This window comes from Mytilus edulis, chromosome 9, assembly GCF_963676685.1.
Source record: "Mytilus edulis chromosome 9, xbMytEdul2.2, whole genome shotgun sequence".
In the NCBI taxonomy this organism is placed as follows: domain Eukaryota; kingdom Metazoa; phylum Mollusca; class Bivalvia; order Mytilida; family Mytilidae; genus Mytilus; species Mytilus edulis.
In genome coordinates this window covers 74,139,392-74,157,917 of record NC_092352.1, presented here as the reverse complement: position 1 = coordinate 74,157,917, position 18,526 = coordinate 74,139,392, and the positions used below count along the sequence as shown (strand labels likewise).

At 32.5% G+C, this 18,526-nt stretch overlaps 1 protein-coding gene across 2 annotated transcripts in view; it reads right to left on the bottom strand.

Moving 5' to 3' along the window:
- The window catches only part of LOC139489016 (phosphatidylinositol 3,4,5-trisphosphate 3-phosphatase and dual-specificity protein phosphatase PTEN-like), a 39,755-nt gene extending 21,326 nt beyond the window's left edge, over positions 1 to 18,429 (bottom strand). Inside the window, exons 1-3 of one of the 2 annotated variants that reach the window (XM_071275054.1) lie at positions 17,962 to 18,429; positions 11,555 to 11,639; positions 10,925 to 10,969 (exon numbers count right to left, since the gene is read on the bottom strand). In XM_071275054.1, the coding sequence (XP_071131155.1) occupies positions 10,925 to 10,969; positions 11,555 to 11,639; positions 17,962 to 18,037 (206 nt within the window). In that variant the 5' untranslated portion in view covers positions 18,038 to 18,429. The remainder of the gene's footprint in view (positions 1 to 10,924; positions 10,970 to 11,554; positions 11,640 to 17,961) is intronic. The other variant, XM_071275052.1, reaches the window with a different exon arrangement.
- Positions 18,430 to 18,526: the final 97 nt, after the last annotated feature.

Here is an 18,526-nt window from a genome sequence, read left to right as displayed (position 1 = left end):
TATAACCAACTGTTTGAACATAGGTATTTAAATAATTTAAACATCAGTTTACCCCTGTTTCATCATTAACATACAAAATCAAAAGGTTTTGTGAACTAACTACCAGGGTTTTTGCAATGTTCAATGGAGTTGGCTGTTGAATGTTGTATGGCATATTGTATTATCTAATATTTTGTGAAAAGTCTTTTTCTGTATTATCAAATTAAGAGAAAAACATATGTATTTCTCATCAGTACATACATGTCCTATGCCAACGTGCCAGCAACCAAGAAATCTGTGTAAATTATTTGCTGTTCAAATCTATTGTTTATTTAGTTCCCTCATAAAAAAACCTTATTGTAATTCATTGATTGCATAATGTCAATATTGCTTGTTGTCCTATACATAGGTAAACAATATTGTTACTTATATATCCATTTTAGATGACCATTCATCCTTGGTTGTTTTACGTGACTTGGACCATCTTTCCATAATCCTTGACTCATATTGTACATATCAATTAACAGTGTGTACAATGATCATTGATTACTATTTACGTCTTGTCTTTCCGTTTTGCCTTATAAATCAATCATGTACGTAACAATGTGGGTAATTTCTGTGTATACAAAATGGGATTATTGTATAAAAGGTCAGAGACTGAATATAAAATGTAAACCACAACAAAACATAAGAAGTTTCATTCACATTTGTTAACTTTTCTGAAACAGTACATTGAAAAAGAAATAACAATTGTAACTGTTTAAGCAAAGAGTATTGTGTTTGATGAAATAAAACATTTATCAAGTCCATTGACACTTATTCCTAAACGAATCATCGCTGTATGAGACAGCAATCCAACATCAAACCCAAAATACAGCTAGTTGTACCCCCACATTTCTATATTCTGTATTTTGTTTGTTGCCACCCAGAGATTACAGAGGATACTCAGGTAAGAATTCAGAAATCAAATAGTTATCAAAGGTACCAGGATTATAATTTTTTACGCCAGATGCGCGTTTTGTCTACATAAGACTCATCAGTGATGCCCAGATCAAAAAAGTTGTGAAGCCAAACAAGTACAAAGCCGAAAAGCATTGAGGACCCGAAATTCCAAAAAGTTGTGCAAAATACGGCTAAGGTAATCTATTCCTGGGATAAGAAAATCCTTAGTTTTTCAAAAAGTTCAAAGTTTTGTTACAGAAAATTTATAAAAAATGATCACATAATTGATAATCATGTCAAACTGTAAAACACTTGTCTGATCAATAAAGAAAATATTTATAAAAGGCCAATTTGTCTTGTAAATTTTTTTAAATAAATTTTTAAGTTTATTATTTTGACTAGTTTTTTTTAGCAGATCGGTAAATAATAATTGTCCAACTGGAACATATGTCCATTATACTATACATCCCCTTTCCTAGCAGTACAACTCCACAAAAGGGGCAAAACTCAAAACTTCACAAAATATTCCATATTTTCTTCATAAAAATATACTATCATTTCCCAAATTGCTCTACAAGTAGAACTTGAAACATATGAACAATTTTTCAAAAGGACTAGACCTCACTATTTTCTTTTGAAATATGTCACAAGTAATTCTTGGAATTTAAGACTAAATTTACTTTTACATAAAAGTGATATAAAATAATTTGTGACTAATATATATATTCTATTCTATTAAAATAGTACTTTGCGTTATATATATAGCAGTCAATTATGACCATATAAGGTGTTTACACCTGAATGTTTATTACAGTTTATAGGTAACACGTCCATTTCTATCAGGTGATGATACCACAACAAAAACATGTTTTTGTTTACACTTTTTAATAATATACACAAATTATACATAATATATATTCTTTTCAGCCAAAAATATCGTATTTCAATATGAAATAAATAAATTATATAATATAGATTTCAATATCGTAAAAACCATAAAATATTTTATACTTAACGCAATATTGATTAACAAACTGAAAAGTTAAAAGTATACTGTGGATTCATTATTATTCGTTGGATACCAATTTTCGTGGTTTTCGTGGGTAAAGGTGAACCCAGGGCTCACACTCCTTCAGAATTATAGGGAGAAGTGACTTCTCTTTTTGAAACTGAAAGGGAGAAGTGGTGAGATTTGAAAGAGAAGTGCTCATTCGCGCGGGTGCGCTACAATGTTTGGATTTTACAATAGTATAAAGGGCCATATGTAAATAATGTTCTTTTTATGTTGTTCAATTCATATGAGTAAAAAATTACAATTAACATAACATTTGAAATTAAAAGTTGTTTAAGTTTTACTAAGGTTCTTGTGAGAAACTACCAACTAAATATCTAGCACTAAAAAAAAAATATTTTAAAAAATGTAAAGAAATTATATCAATTACAATTTAATTAAAAATTATCTTGTGTATGAAATTCAGTGTTTCTCATAAAAAAAAATATAAAAGTTATTAAGCTGGGCCATAATATATTGATATTGGTATAATAGTCTCAGAGTTAAGCAACTTTAATCAATAGTTTGAAACATTCATAAAAATATAGGGAATTATATACACCAATCAATTAGATGTAACCAAAAGTCTCTTAATGCGTGTGGGATGCGTAATTTTCCCCTTTGGGATCAATATTCTTCTGTCAGCTGTTCCATCCGTGCGTCCGTAGTAATTATTGTAAAAGTACGGATTTCGGTCATGGCTGGTCCGGTTCAGATCCGTAGTTTAGAAATCGGTCAATGGCGGACGAATGCAAGAAAATTTACAAAAAATAAACGATTATTTGGAAAGGAACATGACGGTTTTAATGCAATAAATGGATTAAACATTTACTGGAGGCAACTTTTATCACGTTTAAATGAAGTAACAAACTTATTTTGCCGCCGAAATTTAGGTTGATGTACGTTTTCGAGTAACAAGCACCGGAATTTGCGAAAATTCACGAAGTGATAAAAAGTTGTATTTTTATCAAATAACCTGATACACACTGCGCAGACAATGCTTCAACCTCTTTTCTAAAGATAATGAATAGTTTATGTCTGAATTTCTTTAATTATCAGTAAAAAATTAATGTTTCATCAACTTGGTAAAAATTGAAAATGTCCGATGACGGAACTTCGGAAGCGACTGAAAGCGACTTTCGTCAAGAACAGGGCGACTTGTTTTCGCTTTTGGGGGTCGGGGAAAGCGAAGTGACGGTCGGTAGGGCGACTTCTTCGCCCAAGTCGCCTGGTAGCGTGAGCCCTGGTCAACCACGATTTCATATTTTCAACGAATTATACTTTTTCTATAGGCTTTGTATGCAGACTTCGGCAAAACCACGAAATTAAATAGCCAAAAAAATGCAAGTTTTTCTACAATACATGAAAATTGATATCCACGAAAATAAACGAATTCACAGTAGTCATGAAAGTACATGTAATATGATTTTAAGGATTTCAGGAAACAGTCTGCATACACAAATATAAATGAAGTAACCTGGAAATACTTTATTTTTACTTTTAATTAATAATTAGTATTATCGTCCTTCCCTACGCCTATATCACCTTACTCTGTCGCTCATTAATTCTCGTATTAAGACTTCAAAACGAGACCAGGCATTATCAGCAACGTTACAATGTGAGAGGAGAAGTTGTCACAATGCGAGAGGAGACGTTATCAAGCTTCCTTTCGCCAAGCGTTAAACTGTCTTAGGAAGAGGGAAAAGACCAGTAATAGAATGATAAACAGATAATTGGGTTTTCTTCGTAAAAATATCATTAAATATCAGCCGCTCGACACAATGTGAAACTTTTTAGCTAGTTCGCTGTGCTCACTCACTATAAAGGTTCACATTGTGGCTCGCGGCTGATATTTTACGATATCAATATGTAGAAAACTTGATAATCTATACTTAAACTGTGCAGCTGGTAATCAAAGAGGAGGCAATGTTGGTTTATACAGTGGTGGATCCAGGGGGGAGGGGGGGGGGGGGTTCCGGGGGTGCGCACCCCCCTTTATTTTTGCCGATCAATGCATTTGTATCAGGACATATGTTTTGCACCCCCCCCCTTTGCCCTGGGTGCCCTGGGTTAGCACCCCCCCTTTCGAAAATTCCTGCATCCGCCCCTGTTTATATTAGTCTTTGTTTTGACCCTGCTCATTCCAACCCCTTATTCAAACTATATTTGTACCACTAAACCCTTAAAAAAGAACAAAGAAAAACACGACAATCACTATAAGGAAACTTAATAATTATGTAACATGCATATTCTAAGAAATATACATTTTAATGATTAGGTCAAGGTCAATCAAATTGTTTACACCTACATATGATTGATATAGTTATTAAACACAAATATTTTAACACAGATTGGTGAAAAAATGAAATGAAATTTTCTGTGTGATGCCTTTTTTTTATTATTTATTTATGAATCATATTTAAATGTTTCATTATCTGATATCATCTAAAAAGTAAAATCACAAAAAAAACTGAACTGTGAGGAAAATTCAAAATAGAAAGTCCCTAATCAAAATGCAAAATCAAATGATAAAACACATCAATCGAATGAAAAACAACTGTCATATTCCTGACTTGGTACATGCATTTTCAAATGTAGAAAATGAAGCATACAACATTTAATGTCTGATCCTAATCTATTCTAACTTTTACAATTAATATAACTCCCAACATTAAGTGAGCTAATTTCTTAGCATTGTTTTCTTAACTAACAGCATAGTGTTCCATTGTAACTTAACAAAAAATCTTTTTTATATAACAAGTTACCATGGTTATCACTAGCAACGTCTGGTTCTTTACTTCAGCTGCTGAACCGTTGGTCATCAAAAATAGTCCCTGCATCGTTTCCAATTTATTTTGTACTTTTATCAGATAAATTTAGTACAATTTACATTTTTAGTGCTTTATATGGCTCTGTACATTACAAAAAAAAATATTTGAAAAGACGTATAACCCTATTTTCTTTAATTTGTCCAATATCAACAAGAAAATTTGTCTACTTTTACAAAACATTAAGAAACCAGACCTATTGCTGAACCATTTCAAAATCTGTTCTAGTAATGCAAACCGTGCATACATTATAATTTCAACACGAAATTCCCACAGAAATTCACTAGTGAAACTATTAAGAATCTTTTTAATAAAATGTAAGATGTCATACGAGGACTAGCAATTTTCTCTTCATCATAATCAAAATTTGATCGATAGTCGAAAGAATGTTTAAGTATTAAATGCCTCCAAATATAAATTATTATCTTATCAAAAATCATATGTCGATTGGTGAAATTTACCCAATTTCCATTTCACATGATGTTTAATAGTTATGAAATATATTTTGTATTCATCAAGTTTTCAAAAGACCATGTGGATTTGTAGTTATCTATTGAGATCTATTGAAAAATAGTTCCCACCTGTCAAAGAACAGCTGTTTAAGCCATGTCTTTATATATCAAGACTTTTAATTCAATCTTTAAGAGCCTCTAACATGTCTAAAAACATCATCAACTTTTTTTTTAATTCATTCTTATAACAAATTATAATAGCCTGTTAATTACATTTTTTTCAATTTTTGTGCGAGACAAGCAAGACAAACAATAACTGAATTAGGTAAATCTCATTATTCATTATGGAAAAGTGCTCTTCCTATTAAAAAAAACTTGTAATGTGTCAAATTTATCATGTGAAAAACATAATTAAGATTTTTCAATCTTCTGTCTCCTTCTTGGATCTCTTCATTTCTTCCTGCTCAGCTCTCATGTGAAAGTCACTATTCCTCAAAATTATAAAGTAGGGTGACCATTGAAATGCCTTTCTAATTTACTGCATGTGTACTGAGAGATAAAAGGAAAAAGTCATCCTTTTTCCAAGAAAAAGGTTTGACGCAAATTATGTAATTCATAGTTCAAAGATAAAGCTGTTTAATAACACATGAATAATGCAGTTCTACATAGTATATCCTTAACTCCTAATTAGATAAATATAAGGCCAAATAAAAAATATGTGTGTGGTTCCAGTAACCCTACCTTCCCTACTTTTTCGTCTTAAAAATAGCCTACCCTAAAGATTTTATTGTCATTTTTCATTATGCACTGTTAAAGTCAGAATGATGCTTCCATAGACTCAATGTAAAACAAGAATGTGTCCTCAGTACACGAATGCCCCACTCGCACTATCATTTTCTATGTTCAGTGGACCGTGAAATTGGGGTAAAATCTCTAATTTGGCATTAAAATTAGAAAGATCATATCATAGGGAACATGTGTACCAAGTTTGAAGTCGATTGGACTTCAACTTCATCAAAAACTACCTCGACCAAAAACTTTAACCTGTAGCGGGACAGACGGACGGACGGACGGACGAACGAACGGACGGACGCACAGACCAGAAAACATAATGCCCCTCTACTATCGTAGGTGGGGCATAACAAAATAAAAAATAAAAAAAAATCCCTACCTACCTACCCTAACTTTTGTTCAGATGTAACTGGAACCACACATTCTTTATTATTTGGCCTAAGTATAACACTTTAAAATGTTATTGTTTATAGAAATGCTGCATTAAATTTAAAGTGGACCCTTGGAATAACTGTTTCACAGATGATATCAGATATGTTCCTTATGTCATAACTACAATCCCCTTCCCTTTTTACAAATGTGACCTACCAAATTAAATGTGTTGCTTAGTCTTTAGTTTTCCATTTTGTGTCTTGTGTACTATTATTTGTCTGTTTCTTTTTTTCTTTTTAAGTCATGGTGTCGTCAGTTTATTTTCGATCTATGCGTTTGACTGTTCCTCTGGAATCTTTCCCCCCTATTTTGCGATCTATGCGTTTGACTGTCCCTCTGGTATCTTTCCCCCCTATTTTCGATCTATGCGTTTGACTGTCCCTCTGGAATCTTTCCCCCCTATTTTCGATCTAAGCGTTTGACTGTCCCTCTGGAATTTCCCCCCCCTATTTTTCGATCTATGTGTTTGACTGTCACTCTGGTATCTTCCCCCCTATTTTCGATCTATGCGTTTGACTCTCCCTCTGGAATCTTTCCCCCTATTTTCGATCTATGCGTTTCACTGTCCCTCTGGAATCTTTCCCCCCTATTTTCAATTTATGCGTTTCACTGTCCCTCTGGAATCTTTCCCCCCGTATTTTCGATCTATGCGTTTGACTGTCCCTCTGGTATCTTTCCCCCCTCTTTTCGATCTATGCGTTTGACTGTCCCTCTGGTATCTTTCCCCCCTCTTTCAATCTATGCGTTTGACTGTCCCTCCCGTATCTTCCCCCTCTCTTTTGGACTAGTTGTTTGATGGTATGTAAGGCCTCTTTCAGCACTGTTAGCTATATTGTATCTTATTGGTGGAGGAAGTAAGATTGTCCTCATGAGAAAACCAAAACCTTTGGCTAGAAAAACTGACAATCCAAGTGAATTAGATCGGAGTCAAAAACACATGCCACTTGTGTGCCAGCTAGTCCTTCTCCCCAAAGGACATAAACAATTAGAAATAGAGGCAACCATTGTAGAGATTCCTGACTGGAAACATGCTTATGAAGATGTAACAACGTTATAGTCACTTTAGCATATTGTTATGCGTTTACTTTTCTGCATTGGCTAGAGGTATAGGAGGAGGGTTGAGATCTCACAAACATGTTTTACCCCGCCGCATTTTTGTGCCTGTCCCAAGTCAGGAGCCTCTGGCCTTTGTATGTCTTGTACTATTTTAACTTTTAGTTTCTTGTGTACAACTTGGAGTTTAGTATGGTGTTCATTATCACTAAACCAGTATATATTTGTTTAGGGGCCAGCTGAAAGATGCCTCCGGGTGCGAGAATTTCTCGTTGCATTGAAGACCTGTTGGTGACCTTCTGCTGTTGTCTGCTCTATGGTCGGGTTGTTGTCTCTTTGGCACATTCCCCATTTCCATTCTCAATTTAATTAGTGCTCTGCAACTTCCCTTTTAATTTGAACAGATAAAATAACACAAAGTTCCTAGAGAAAAGAACTTATAAATTTAAAATATGGTTATACAAAGTACTTAAACCTTGAATAACATTGATGTGGCTTATGAAACTTTTGTTAGATGAAACAAAACAGGGAAATAACTTCTATAAAATTCTATAACTACTAAAACAATAAGTGCTTGGCACTATACATGTATAATTCTATTGATGAGTTCATGACCCAGTTATTTCTGAGGTCAGTCAGAACATTAACATATCTGGAACTTGACCAAAGTATATTGAAATGAAGTGCAACAACTACCATTGACTACAATTACATATATGTACAAATATGTCATTATCCAAGACTTAAATCAGGTGGTTATTTAAACTAATTATAGGAAAACAAATTGACAAAATCTACATTTAACAGAAATGTACAAATATGTCATTATCCATGATTTAAATTGGGTAATTTAAACATACCATAGGAAGACTGATTGGCGAAATCTACATTTAAATAGAAATGTATAAATACGAAATCTACATTAGAATAGAAATGCACAAATACGAAATCTACATTTGAGTGGAAATGTACAAATATGTCATTATCCAATACTTAAATCAGATGGTTCGTTTACATAATCAAAGGATATCCTGTGCTAATTTTCATGTTGATTTCAGCACATCACTCGTCTATTTCCTCTCAATTAACAAGAAAAATTATATCGATTTCGGTGAACTTAAAATATTTCCCTAAAGTTGTCTTACACTCTAATCTTGATCCGGGGACTAAATCAAACATTTTAACTTTAGTCCTTTTACAAGGGACTTTCTCAAAAGTTACAATTTATAATGTATGCCATGTGGGTGGGCCAATACTTCATCATAGTAACACCATACAATTAAAGTGTTCTGAGGTCTATATGTTTGTAATTGAAGTTGATGGTATGAATTTTGTGGACAAAGATTATTTTATTTCTGCAGTGTTAAGGTTAAGTTTTAACCTACAAAAATTATTTACATTGAATGTATTTTTTTTTTATAATTTGTTAATATTTTTATAATTCTAAAAGTGAATATAATTTTTGAATTAGGATTTTTTTTATACATAGCTACTTTTGCATAGGTACTATTTCTGTACTAAAAATTTGAAGTACTGGAAATCTACTTTTAATAGTCAGTACTATTTTGTTACTCTAAAATTATTGTAATATTTAGGTACCTGTATTTTACAGTACTTTATTTGTACTTGAAATTTAGGTACTACAGATTTTTGGTTACTACCTTTACATTTTCAGCATTTTGAAAGTTTTTCTATTTCAAATCTCTTAAAGTTTTGATTTTCAAACATGGACTATTGTATTATTTCTGTACCAAAATATTTAGTATAAATCAAGTACTGTAAAATACAAGTACCTAAATATTAAAAGTAAATTTCCAGTACTGCATTTTTTTAGTACAGAAATAGTACCTATACAAAAGTAGCTGTGTATAAAACATTTCCAGTCCCCAACACTTGTCAAAAGTACATGTATGAAACCTTCTGAGTTAAGACCATCCAGCTCACCTAACCATGAATATATGGACCTGTAGTATGTATATATATGTATCCAAGCACTAATTTCTGTCTTTAGGACTTTGATGATTTAAAGTGTGAGAAATGTTTCACTGACTTTAAACCAGGAAGTAAAAAACAACCCAAATCCCCAAAAAATTATTCATATTCCTAATTAAATAAAAATCTTTAAATCTAATTCGACCTCAATTGAAAAGGTGTGTAATAGTAACATGTGGTTACTTTAGGAAGTAATCCTTCCTCTTGTATTTCCTATAAAAGTACTTCAAAATATAAAAGATCTTCCTTGTTCTACTTTAATTATATATTTACTGTTTCAATATCTGTTTGACAACTTCTTTTGAAATGCTATACCCATTATAGAAGCTTTCAAGTTTTATCATGTTTATCTGAAGTCCAAACAAAGTTATTTTTAACTTTTTTTTTCCATACATATTTCCTTATAAAATATAAGCCTTTGTGAGGTAAATTAATACATGACATTAAAGAGTACATTATACTGGTAATGCATTGATTTATTGATTGATGTTTAACACCACTTTCAACACTACTGACACCGTACTATTTTTTTTGGTGGTCAGTTTGTATAGGTGGAGGAAGCCAGAGTCCAGAGATAACCACTGACCTTTGGTATACTGGCAATACAGTATTGTAAAAATTATAAATTGAATAAAGAGTAAAATAGATATAATACAATGTTTTTTTAAGAAACATCACTTTGATTGATTGATTGATCATCATGATGGTGTTTAACACCAATTTCAGCACTCTTGGGCTAAATCATAGAGGCTATAAGTTTTTATTGATTGAGGAAGCTGGGGCCAACCTTTGGCAGGAAAACTGTCTCTCAAGATTGGAGTTATCCGAGTATAACCACACTTTTTCCAAAAGGCACTTGACTGAAAAGGACCCCATTATTACTTTGTACCTGAGAGGGAAGTAGGACGATGGGTAATTACAAGATATACTTAAGAGTCAATAACACTTATATATTTAAGTTCATGTAACAGTGAAGCAATGCACTTTGGATGCTTCTTAAAGTAAATGCATTGAACTTCTAACATATTTTTTTTAAATTATGCATTTTGACCTAAAATGACAAGTGGTCTTTAAGTCAAAAATAAAATATGTACATGTTTATCAGTTTACACATGCACAACAGAAGTTTTCAATGGACAATGTCTCACTAGATTTTGGTGAATAAATCACAAAGTTCATAGAATAGAATTCACAGGTAGTTACATAATTGACATAATTTTGTTCTGCAAGGCAATTATTAAAAAAAACCTTTGTGGAGGAGGCTATAATGTCATATGATAGGGAAGGCAATAATGTCACAGGGGAGACAATCATGTCACATGGGAGACAATCATGTCACAGGGGAGGTAATAATGTCACAAGGGAGAAAATTAAAGTCATACATATTTTCTTGGCATACTTACAGATTATATACTTTGTAGTGGTCTTTATGCTTAGTGTCTAGAAATCTGAAACAGAAATCAAAACACTGTATACATATTTATCAAAACATAACTGCAATTCCATAATATCAACTTACAAAAAAAACAAAAATATATGCCTGTAGGACACCATGGCCCACTCACACTTTCATACTTTCATGTTTGGTGAACTGATCGAGAAATCAGGATCAAAATCATAATCATAATTTTGGCCATATAATTTTAAATTTCGAAATTGGTGTGACCATAGCTTAATGGTAAATTACATAAAACTAAATCCATATAAATAATACATGTAATAATGACGTCTTGAAAGGCTATTTTAATTTTTTGCTGTGATGCCCTTACCTGTTTACTTCCTTCAACAGTAAAATATGAAGATGTTGATTTAATAAATAATGAACCACAGACTGAACCTAAATGTTGACTCCATTGCAGCGGACAACAGAGGGTATAAACATTACAATATCTTTTTTAAAAAACAAATATATATAAACATGTACAGCAATACATTGTAAGATAGCTGTTTCAAATATATGCCACATAAAATTTGAAGGCTAGACAATTAAAGACCCCCCACCCTAAAAAAGTCTTAATTTTGCATGTACTCACTCAATAACATCGTCAATATGGTTTCTGTAAACTCCCTCCAGCTTTTCTGCAGGAAAGCCCATGGCTATAATGTTGGGATATATGTCTGAATCACATGTTAAGGAATAACATCTCTACAATATATCTATTTAGTAGCTCTTGGATACAATAACATCAACAAAATCATACTGTAAACATGTAATCATGATATGCATCTTTCAAATGCCAATAAAAAAGCTACATATGAGCTGTGTCGGATAGAAATCGACCTTATGCAAGTGCATGTACGCACATACATATCTAAGACTTTGATCGATTTTGGAATAACTAAGATATAAAAGCTGCATTTTGGTCCGTTTAAAAGGGTTGTCTTCTTATGAAAACCTACTTTTGGAACAATTACAGACTTTCCGTAGAAATTATTTTAATCCAAAATAGGTTAATAGAGGTATTGATTTTCGTTTGCATCAGGTCGATTTATATCCGACGCAGATCATATATTAAAACACTTATATTTTATATGGGGTGGGCAGGGGGAATTGTTTAAAGCCAATCTTGATTCACCTTTACTCATCACAAATCACATATACCTGTATATTGGATTAATTTATCATTGTTTATTGTTTGTTGGAATATTACAAATTTTCAGTACATTCACCTTTAACATGCATTAGCAGCCATTTATATATAAATATATAAAAAGAAGCCTATAGTGCTGAGGATAATCTCCCTTGGGGAAGTCTATAGTGCTGAGGATAATCTCCCTTGTTTCTTATAAATATAACAAAATATGATTGATTGATTGTTTGTGTTTCAACGCCACTTTTAAACACCACTTTTGGGCTATTTTGTGGCGGCCAGTTTTTACTGATGGTGAAACTGGAGTGCCCGGAGAAAACCATGACCTCCGATAGGAAAACTGACAATTCTAGTCAATTAAGATTGGAGTCAAGTGCACCCACACAGGCGGGTTTGAACGCAAAACCTCGGTGTTAAATGGCTAGTGATTACAGTAGTAGAACTACTTAGACCACTTATCCACAAAAACCCCAATATAACAAAATATATTTTTCCCCCAAATTGACCTATCACTAAATCCTCTTCAATCATTTGTCAATGATGAACTTGCAAAAGTATATCTTATATTTTGTACATCATTGTACATGTATGCATAAGACTTTCCTCATAATAATTTACAATTTATTTTTTTGACAGTGTTCTCTTCTTTTTGAACTCTAAAAACTTTATTTTTAAATTGCCTTTGTAAATTAAATTTCTTAACTTATACATTTATATGAGTACATCTTCTGAGAGATCTAATTAAGCAGTGTTCACATAAACCTTTTATTTTCATTCATCAAGTTCATTATTTTTACGCTAACCACATTTTCTCATCTTTGAAGATAATATGAATGAAATCTTTATTGCATGTGCCTGCAGAAGCCATTCAGAACAAACATTATGAAAAAAGATTAATAATTTTACAGACAGAAAATTATATCTCTTCACTGCTGTACTAGAAAATAACTTTTATTTCAAGTATAGTATAATCATCAACAGTCAAGAATGGTCAAACATAGACCAAAGACAGCATGGCTATAATCATTATCAAACCACTATGAACAAGAAATAAACCTCAACTCAATATGATATAACTTTTATGCATCTTTTTCATTATTTTGACATCTTTTATAAATATTTTTGGTTTTACACTTATTTCTCTGAAGTAATCACCATTAAAGACAACCTATGTACACACTATACCTTGTTTAATATTGAAAGTTAAACTCAGAGAGTTAGTGCTAAGACCATGAAGACCAAAATCTAAATTATATTTGTATCTTGCAAACTTAAAAACTTTTAGCAGTCATTCCTCTTCATCATTAACTTTTGCTCTAACTACTAGCAGAGATACAGCAAAACACAATGGCAAGTTGAGTATACCCTGTAAACTGTACATGTTATGTATATATGTCAGGGATTAAAACCACAGCACTTGAGGCAAGCATGCTACATTGTACATGTACTATAAGGCCAAGTTATGATTTTAAAGAGATGTGAGCTGTACATGTCAACCTGTGTATGATAGCAACCCACAGATACAAATCAAAACACATCTGCAGCGCAATACCAAACAAGAATGTGTCCATAGTACACGAATGCCCCACTCGCACTATCATTTTCTATGTTCAGTGGACCGTGAAATTGGGGTCAAAACTTTAATTTGGAATTAAAATTAGAAAGATCATATCATAGGGAACATGTGTACTAAGTTTCAAGTTGATGTAACTTTAACTTCATCAAAAACTACCTTGACCGAAAACTTTAACCTGAACTTCGCACTATCATTTTCTATGTTCAGTGGACCATGAAATTGGGGTCAAAACTATAATTTGGCATTAAAATTAGAAAGATCATATCATGGGGAACAAGTGTACTAAATTTCAAGTTGATTGGACTTCAACTTCTTCAAAAACTACCTTGACCAAAAACTTTAACCTCAAGCGGACGAACGAACGGAGGCACAGACCAGAAAACATAATGCCCCTCTACTATCGTAGGTGGGGCATAAAAATTCCGACAGGTGGATACAAATTATTATTGTGAGTAATTATAATAAATATAAACACAAATGAAGAAATTAATGGATATGCCATCAATATCATATATTCTTAAAATACATGTAACAAAAACATTAACGTAAATTGTACTAGCTTTGTGACATAATCATTATACATTTGAATTCACTTTGGTACAAAGTATTGCACTCAATCTGATTTGTTTAATCGCATCAATAACATTCATGAATAATTGAATATTTCTGTTTTATCATAAAGTGATAACTTCAATCAGGTACTTGGGTACAGCCCATATTACAAATGTATTACTCATAATACACATCCTCCGCTTGAGTAAATCATGTACCGATTCATGTACATTTACAAATGTACATACCATAGGCCAACCCAGCCTTTGGTGGAGAAAATTTTGTTGATTATATAAGGAATCACTGAAGCATGACTGGAGTAGGCACCCCCTTATGAAAAGTTCTCGATCCGCCACTGCATGCCTAATCCCTACCACCTCCAGAAAAAAAAAGCTCATATTTTTATGATTTGTCTAAACATGCTAAACATTCTGTCCAAAAACCTTACTCTATACAAGCATGTACTCCAGACTACAAAAATTACGCTATCTGAAATCTGAGTATAATTATCATACTTTAAAGTTTTATGATGGCAAGACCTGGACTTCAAGTGAAAAGGTCTCTAATAAGAAGTCTACTTTTGGTTTTTGAAGAAAAACACAGTACATGCCTAAGCATCTTCCTAGCAGACATTTGCCAGAGGCAGGTCATGAAATTCTGATAGCTAATCATAAGATGTTGAATCAATCAGATAAACTACAAAGGTCAATGAAATACTCCTTTGATTAAGCTATTTATACCAACAACAATAGAACATCAAGCTGATCAATAGTCAGGTTACTTAAGTGTATTGGGCATACATATATATAAAACTTCATTCTAGACTAAACAATTTTAGAAAAATATTTTTCTTGCAATTACATTGCAAGTACTGCCAAGTTTGATCTAGTTTATCTAAATAAAAAAAATCAAATGATTGCCTAATCGCGAAAATTAATGAAACTATTAAGTTTGACATATATATTTTAGTGGTTCCTTACAATATTAATGTATAAGAATATTTAATGCTCAATAAGATTATTTTTTTTTATGTTTTTTCAAATCACATTTTTTCTGAAAAAGACAATTCAAAGAAGCTACATGTAGATGCAGATGCTAATAATGTTGGAAGTTTTGATAGGAAAATTTTCAGTTACCGGTAATAAAAATGATAAATGGTAAGGAGTTACCTTCTTGTCCAACAGTCCTTGATAATTTGATGATTTCTTTGGAGCATACACCATACTTCAGGGTTTCATTATCAGGGAAGATAATTTGTATAGATTCAGTTCATTTTGATAGCTAACTGTATTGGCCTAGGCCTCTTTTAATAAAGGTGGAAGGCTGCATATGCTTATTATCCAGCCGCAAATTTAGGACCAGAATATGCTAGTCCTGGATAATATAACATAAATATTAACCCTGCTTCGTACTTGACCATGCTTTAATCTGCCACACTGCTTACATGGCTTAGCGGAATAGCAGCAAATGCCAATTTAAAGTCTTTGGAGTTTGGTTTGACCCAGCTGTGGTTTGAACCTGTGACTTCCTAAACTCATTACCATTATTACTGTCAATCAGTACCGAATTGGGTATTATATTGTTAAATAGGGGTTGGGGTACATGTATCGCCCAAGATTGTGCTAAAGGAGTTGAACTAAAATTAAGGATTTTTTACTTATGAAAAATAGTTAAAAGGTAAAATCACAAAAATACTGAACTCAGAGGAAAATCAATTAGGAAAGTCCATAATCACATGGCAAAATCAAATAACAAAACGCATCAAAAACGAATGGACAAGAACTGTCATATTCCTGACTTGGTACAGACATTTTCAAATGTAGAAAATGGTGGATTTTAAATGTAAATAAGAAGATACAGAATGACTGCCAAATAATGTTGGTTTGGAAACCTGATGACCTGTTAATCATGCTACTTCTGGTCTTTTCACCCTCCTTTTGATCATTATAAAACAAGATAGTAATATGGGTGCCTTCATAACGTATAACAATAAAAATTCTTGAAAATTGATGTTAACAGTAATTTTTTGCGCATGATGATAAAATATACAATTTCTTTTTCAACAATAAAATAAAAATTGACTGATTTTAAGGCATCACATTCTTTTTTTTCAAAAAATGATGCTACTTGTGATAATTATTTCAGAACTCTGACAAATCACAATCCAGATATATTGATGAATCACAATAAAATTTTAACCTATTTGATTGTTTAAACCGTAGCCGAAAATGACCGTTTGAAGCCTGATGTAAAAAGGTTCTATTACCCTCATATGATAAAAGTGTGTTGATCATAACATTTTTTCGGAGGGTGGTAAACATGGTAAAGGTGGGTTTTGAATACAGAAAAACATGGAATAAAAATCACAAAAAAGTTGAAAAGAAATTAAAAATCGGGGAAAAACAAAGCACAAGAAATAAAATTGTAAGTATTAATGAAAAAAGTATTGAAAATTATTACTCAGCCTTTCTAGGAGATTATGCAGTCATTGTTTATAGAAATAAAGACCCTGCAGTCACCTTGTAGCGTAAACTGGACCCCTGTTGTGTTCACTTATCGCTACACTGACAACAGGTATGGCCTAAATCCCGTGGTCAGAATTCTGACCACGGGATTTAATAATTTGACAAGACTAGTACATCATGTGCTATGTTTGATTATGTATTATACTGATAGCAAATCAAAGAGAAATTAGCACATTTATAACCCTACTGAGTTCTTTAGGGAATGAAAGATACCGGCTCAGTTTGTCAAGAACATGTTAACACGCTCGTTGGTCATTTATCTGCCAGTACCACCATGGGGTTAATTAACAGATACTTGTGTATACTGCGGCATCGCAGTAGTAACATTTGAGGTCAATTCCTATCACTTTAATTGGCCAATTTTATTAGCGAATCGTTGAATTTGTACGACTCGTCCAATTAATGCCAATGTGACAATAGCTCCAACCTGTTCCTTCGGTGCGAAGCTATAGATAGAACGGCGGACCAGTTTACTTGTAGCGTCTGTTAGTTGCAACTGATTTGAAAAAAAGATTATTCATAGTAATTTCATAGACTTTTATACCATATATTTACAATATCCAGGCCAACTTTGAAGTACATGTAGTTTGATGTACCTGTCAACTTTGAATAGACAAAAACACGGAAAATAAATAAGTGGAAAAATGAAGCACGCACATTGAATCAAACACAAGAAAACGAGAAATAAAATGCCTAAACACATGAAATTGAAAGGCCGAAAGCGTTCCACCAAAAAGATTCCTTATAAACCCTCTTCTCAGATTGTAAAGTCATGGATAACTTCTCCAACATTGTGATGTCACTGATAAGTTATACACATGTATCATAGCTGTAAAACTACAATAACAGAGCGATTGCACATGTTGATAATTTAAGGTAAAGGGAAGCACTATAAAGGACAATTATAAGGATCGCCATCAACCTGGTCAAGTTAGTTTCTCTCAGAATCCAAAATAACGATATGTAGGATCTTCATATTGTTCTGTTGATCGATACTAAAAATCTGTGTAAATAACTCTCAGTTGGCCCCTTTAGATATCATTAACAATAAAAGCATATGTTTGTTGTCCCTCTTCGTTCGTTTTTTCATACATTAAAAAAAAATGGGGGCAGCATACATGTACATGTATTTAGCTGCACAACTTTATGTGATACACTTCATACCTATTACAAACTCTTTACTGTAAAAAGGATACATGTTAGATCTAGATCGAATCCGTCGACTTTGTGCCGTCTCTTGTTTTTACTGACAAGACCTTTTAAAAAATCCATTTTCACAAAAACAGTTGAAACTTGAAATCAAGAAAAATTGTCAACAGGTCTTTCGACTCAATCAGCGAATGTTAATATCCTTGTCACTGCATTTTCTGAACAAAAATAAATTCATTGATGATAACAATACATTATTACATGTAAACAAAACGACAAAATTCAATAAATGACACAAATTTCAGTTTACATTTTGTATGTCGCTATTTCGCTATGGCGGCTTCCTGATTTGATATCCTTCCGCTGACCAATCAATGTGGGGAGATATCTAAAATCTCCAGCCTTTCACACTTAAAAATATTTATTTAACACTTATGGCTAAATCATGATATTTATACAATATTAAACTGTAAGAATGTTTCCATTTTTACGAAGATACGAAAATATTCTAACCTGATAAAGCTATGTCAAAGGTCAACCTTGTGTGTAGAAAACCTACTGACCCACTAATCATTGACATACTTTGCAATACACAATGTTTTGTTTGATCTA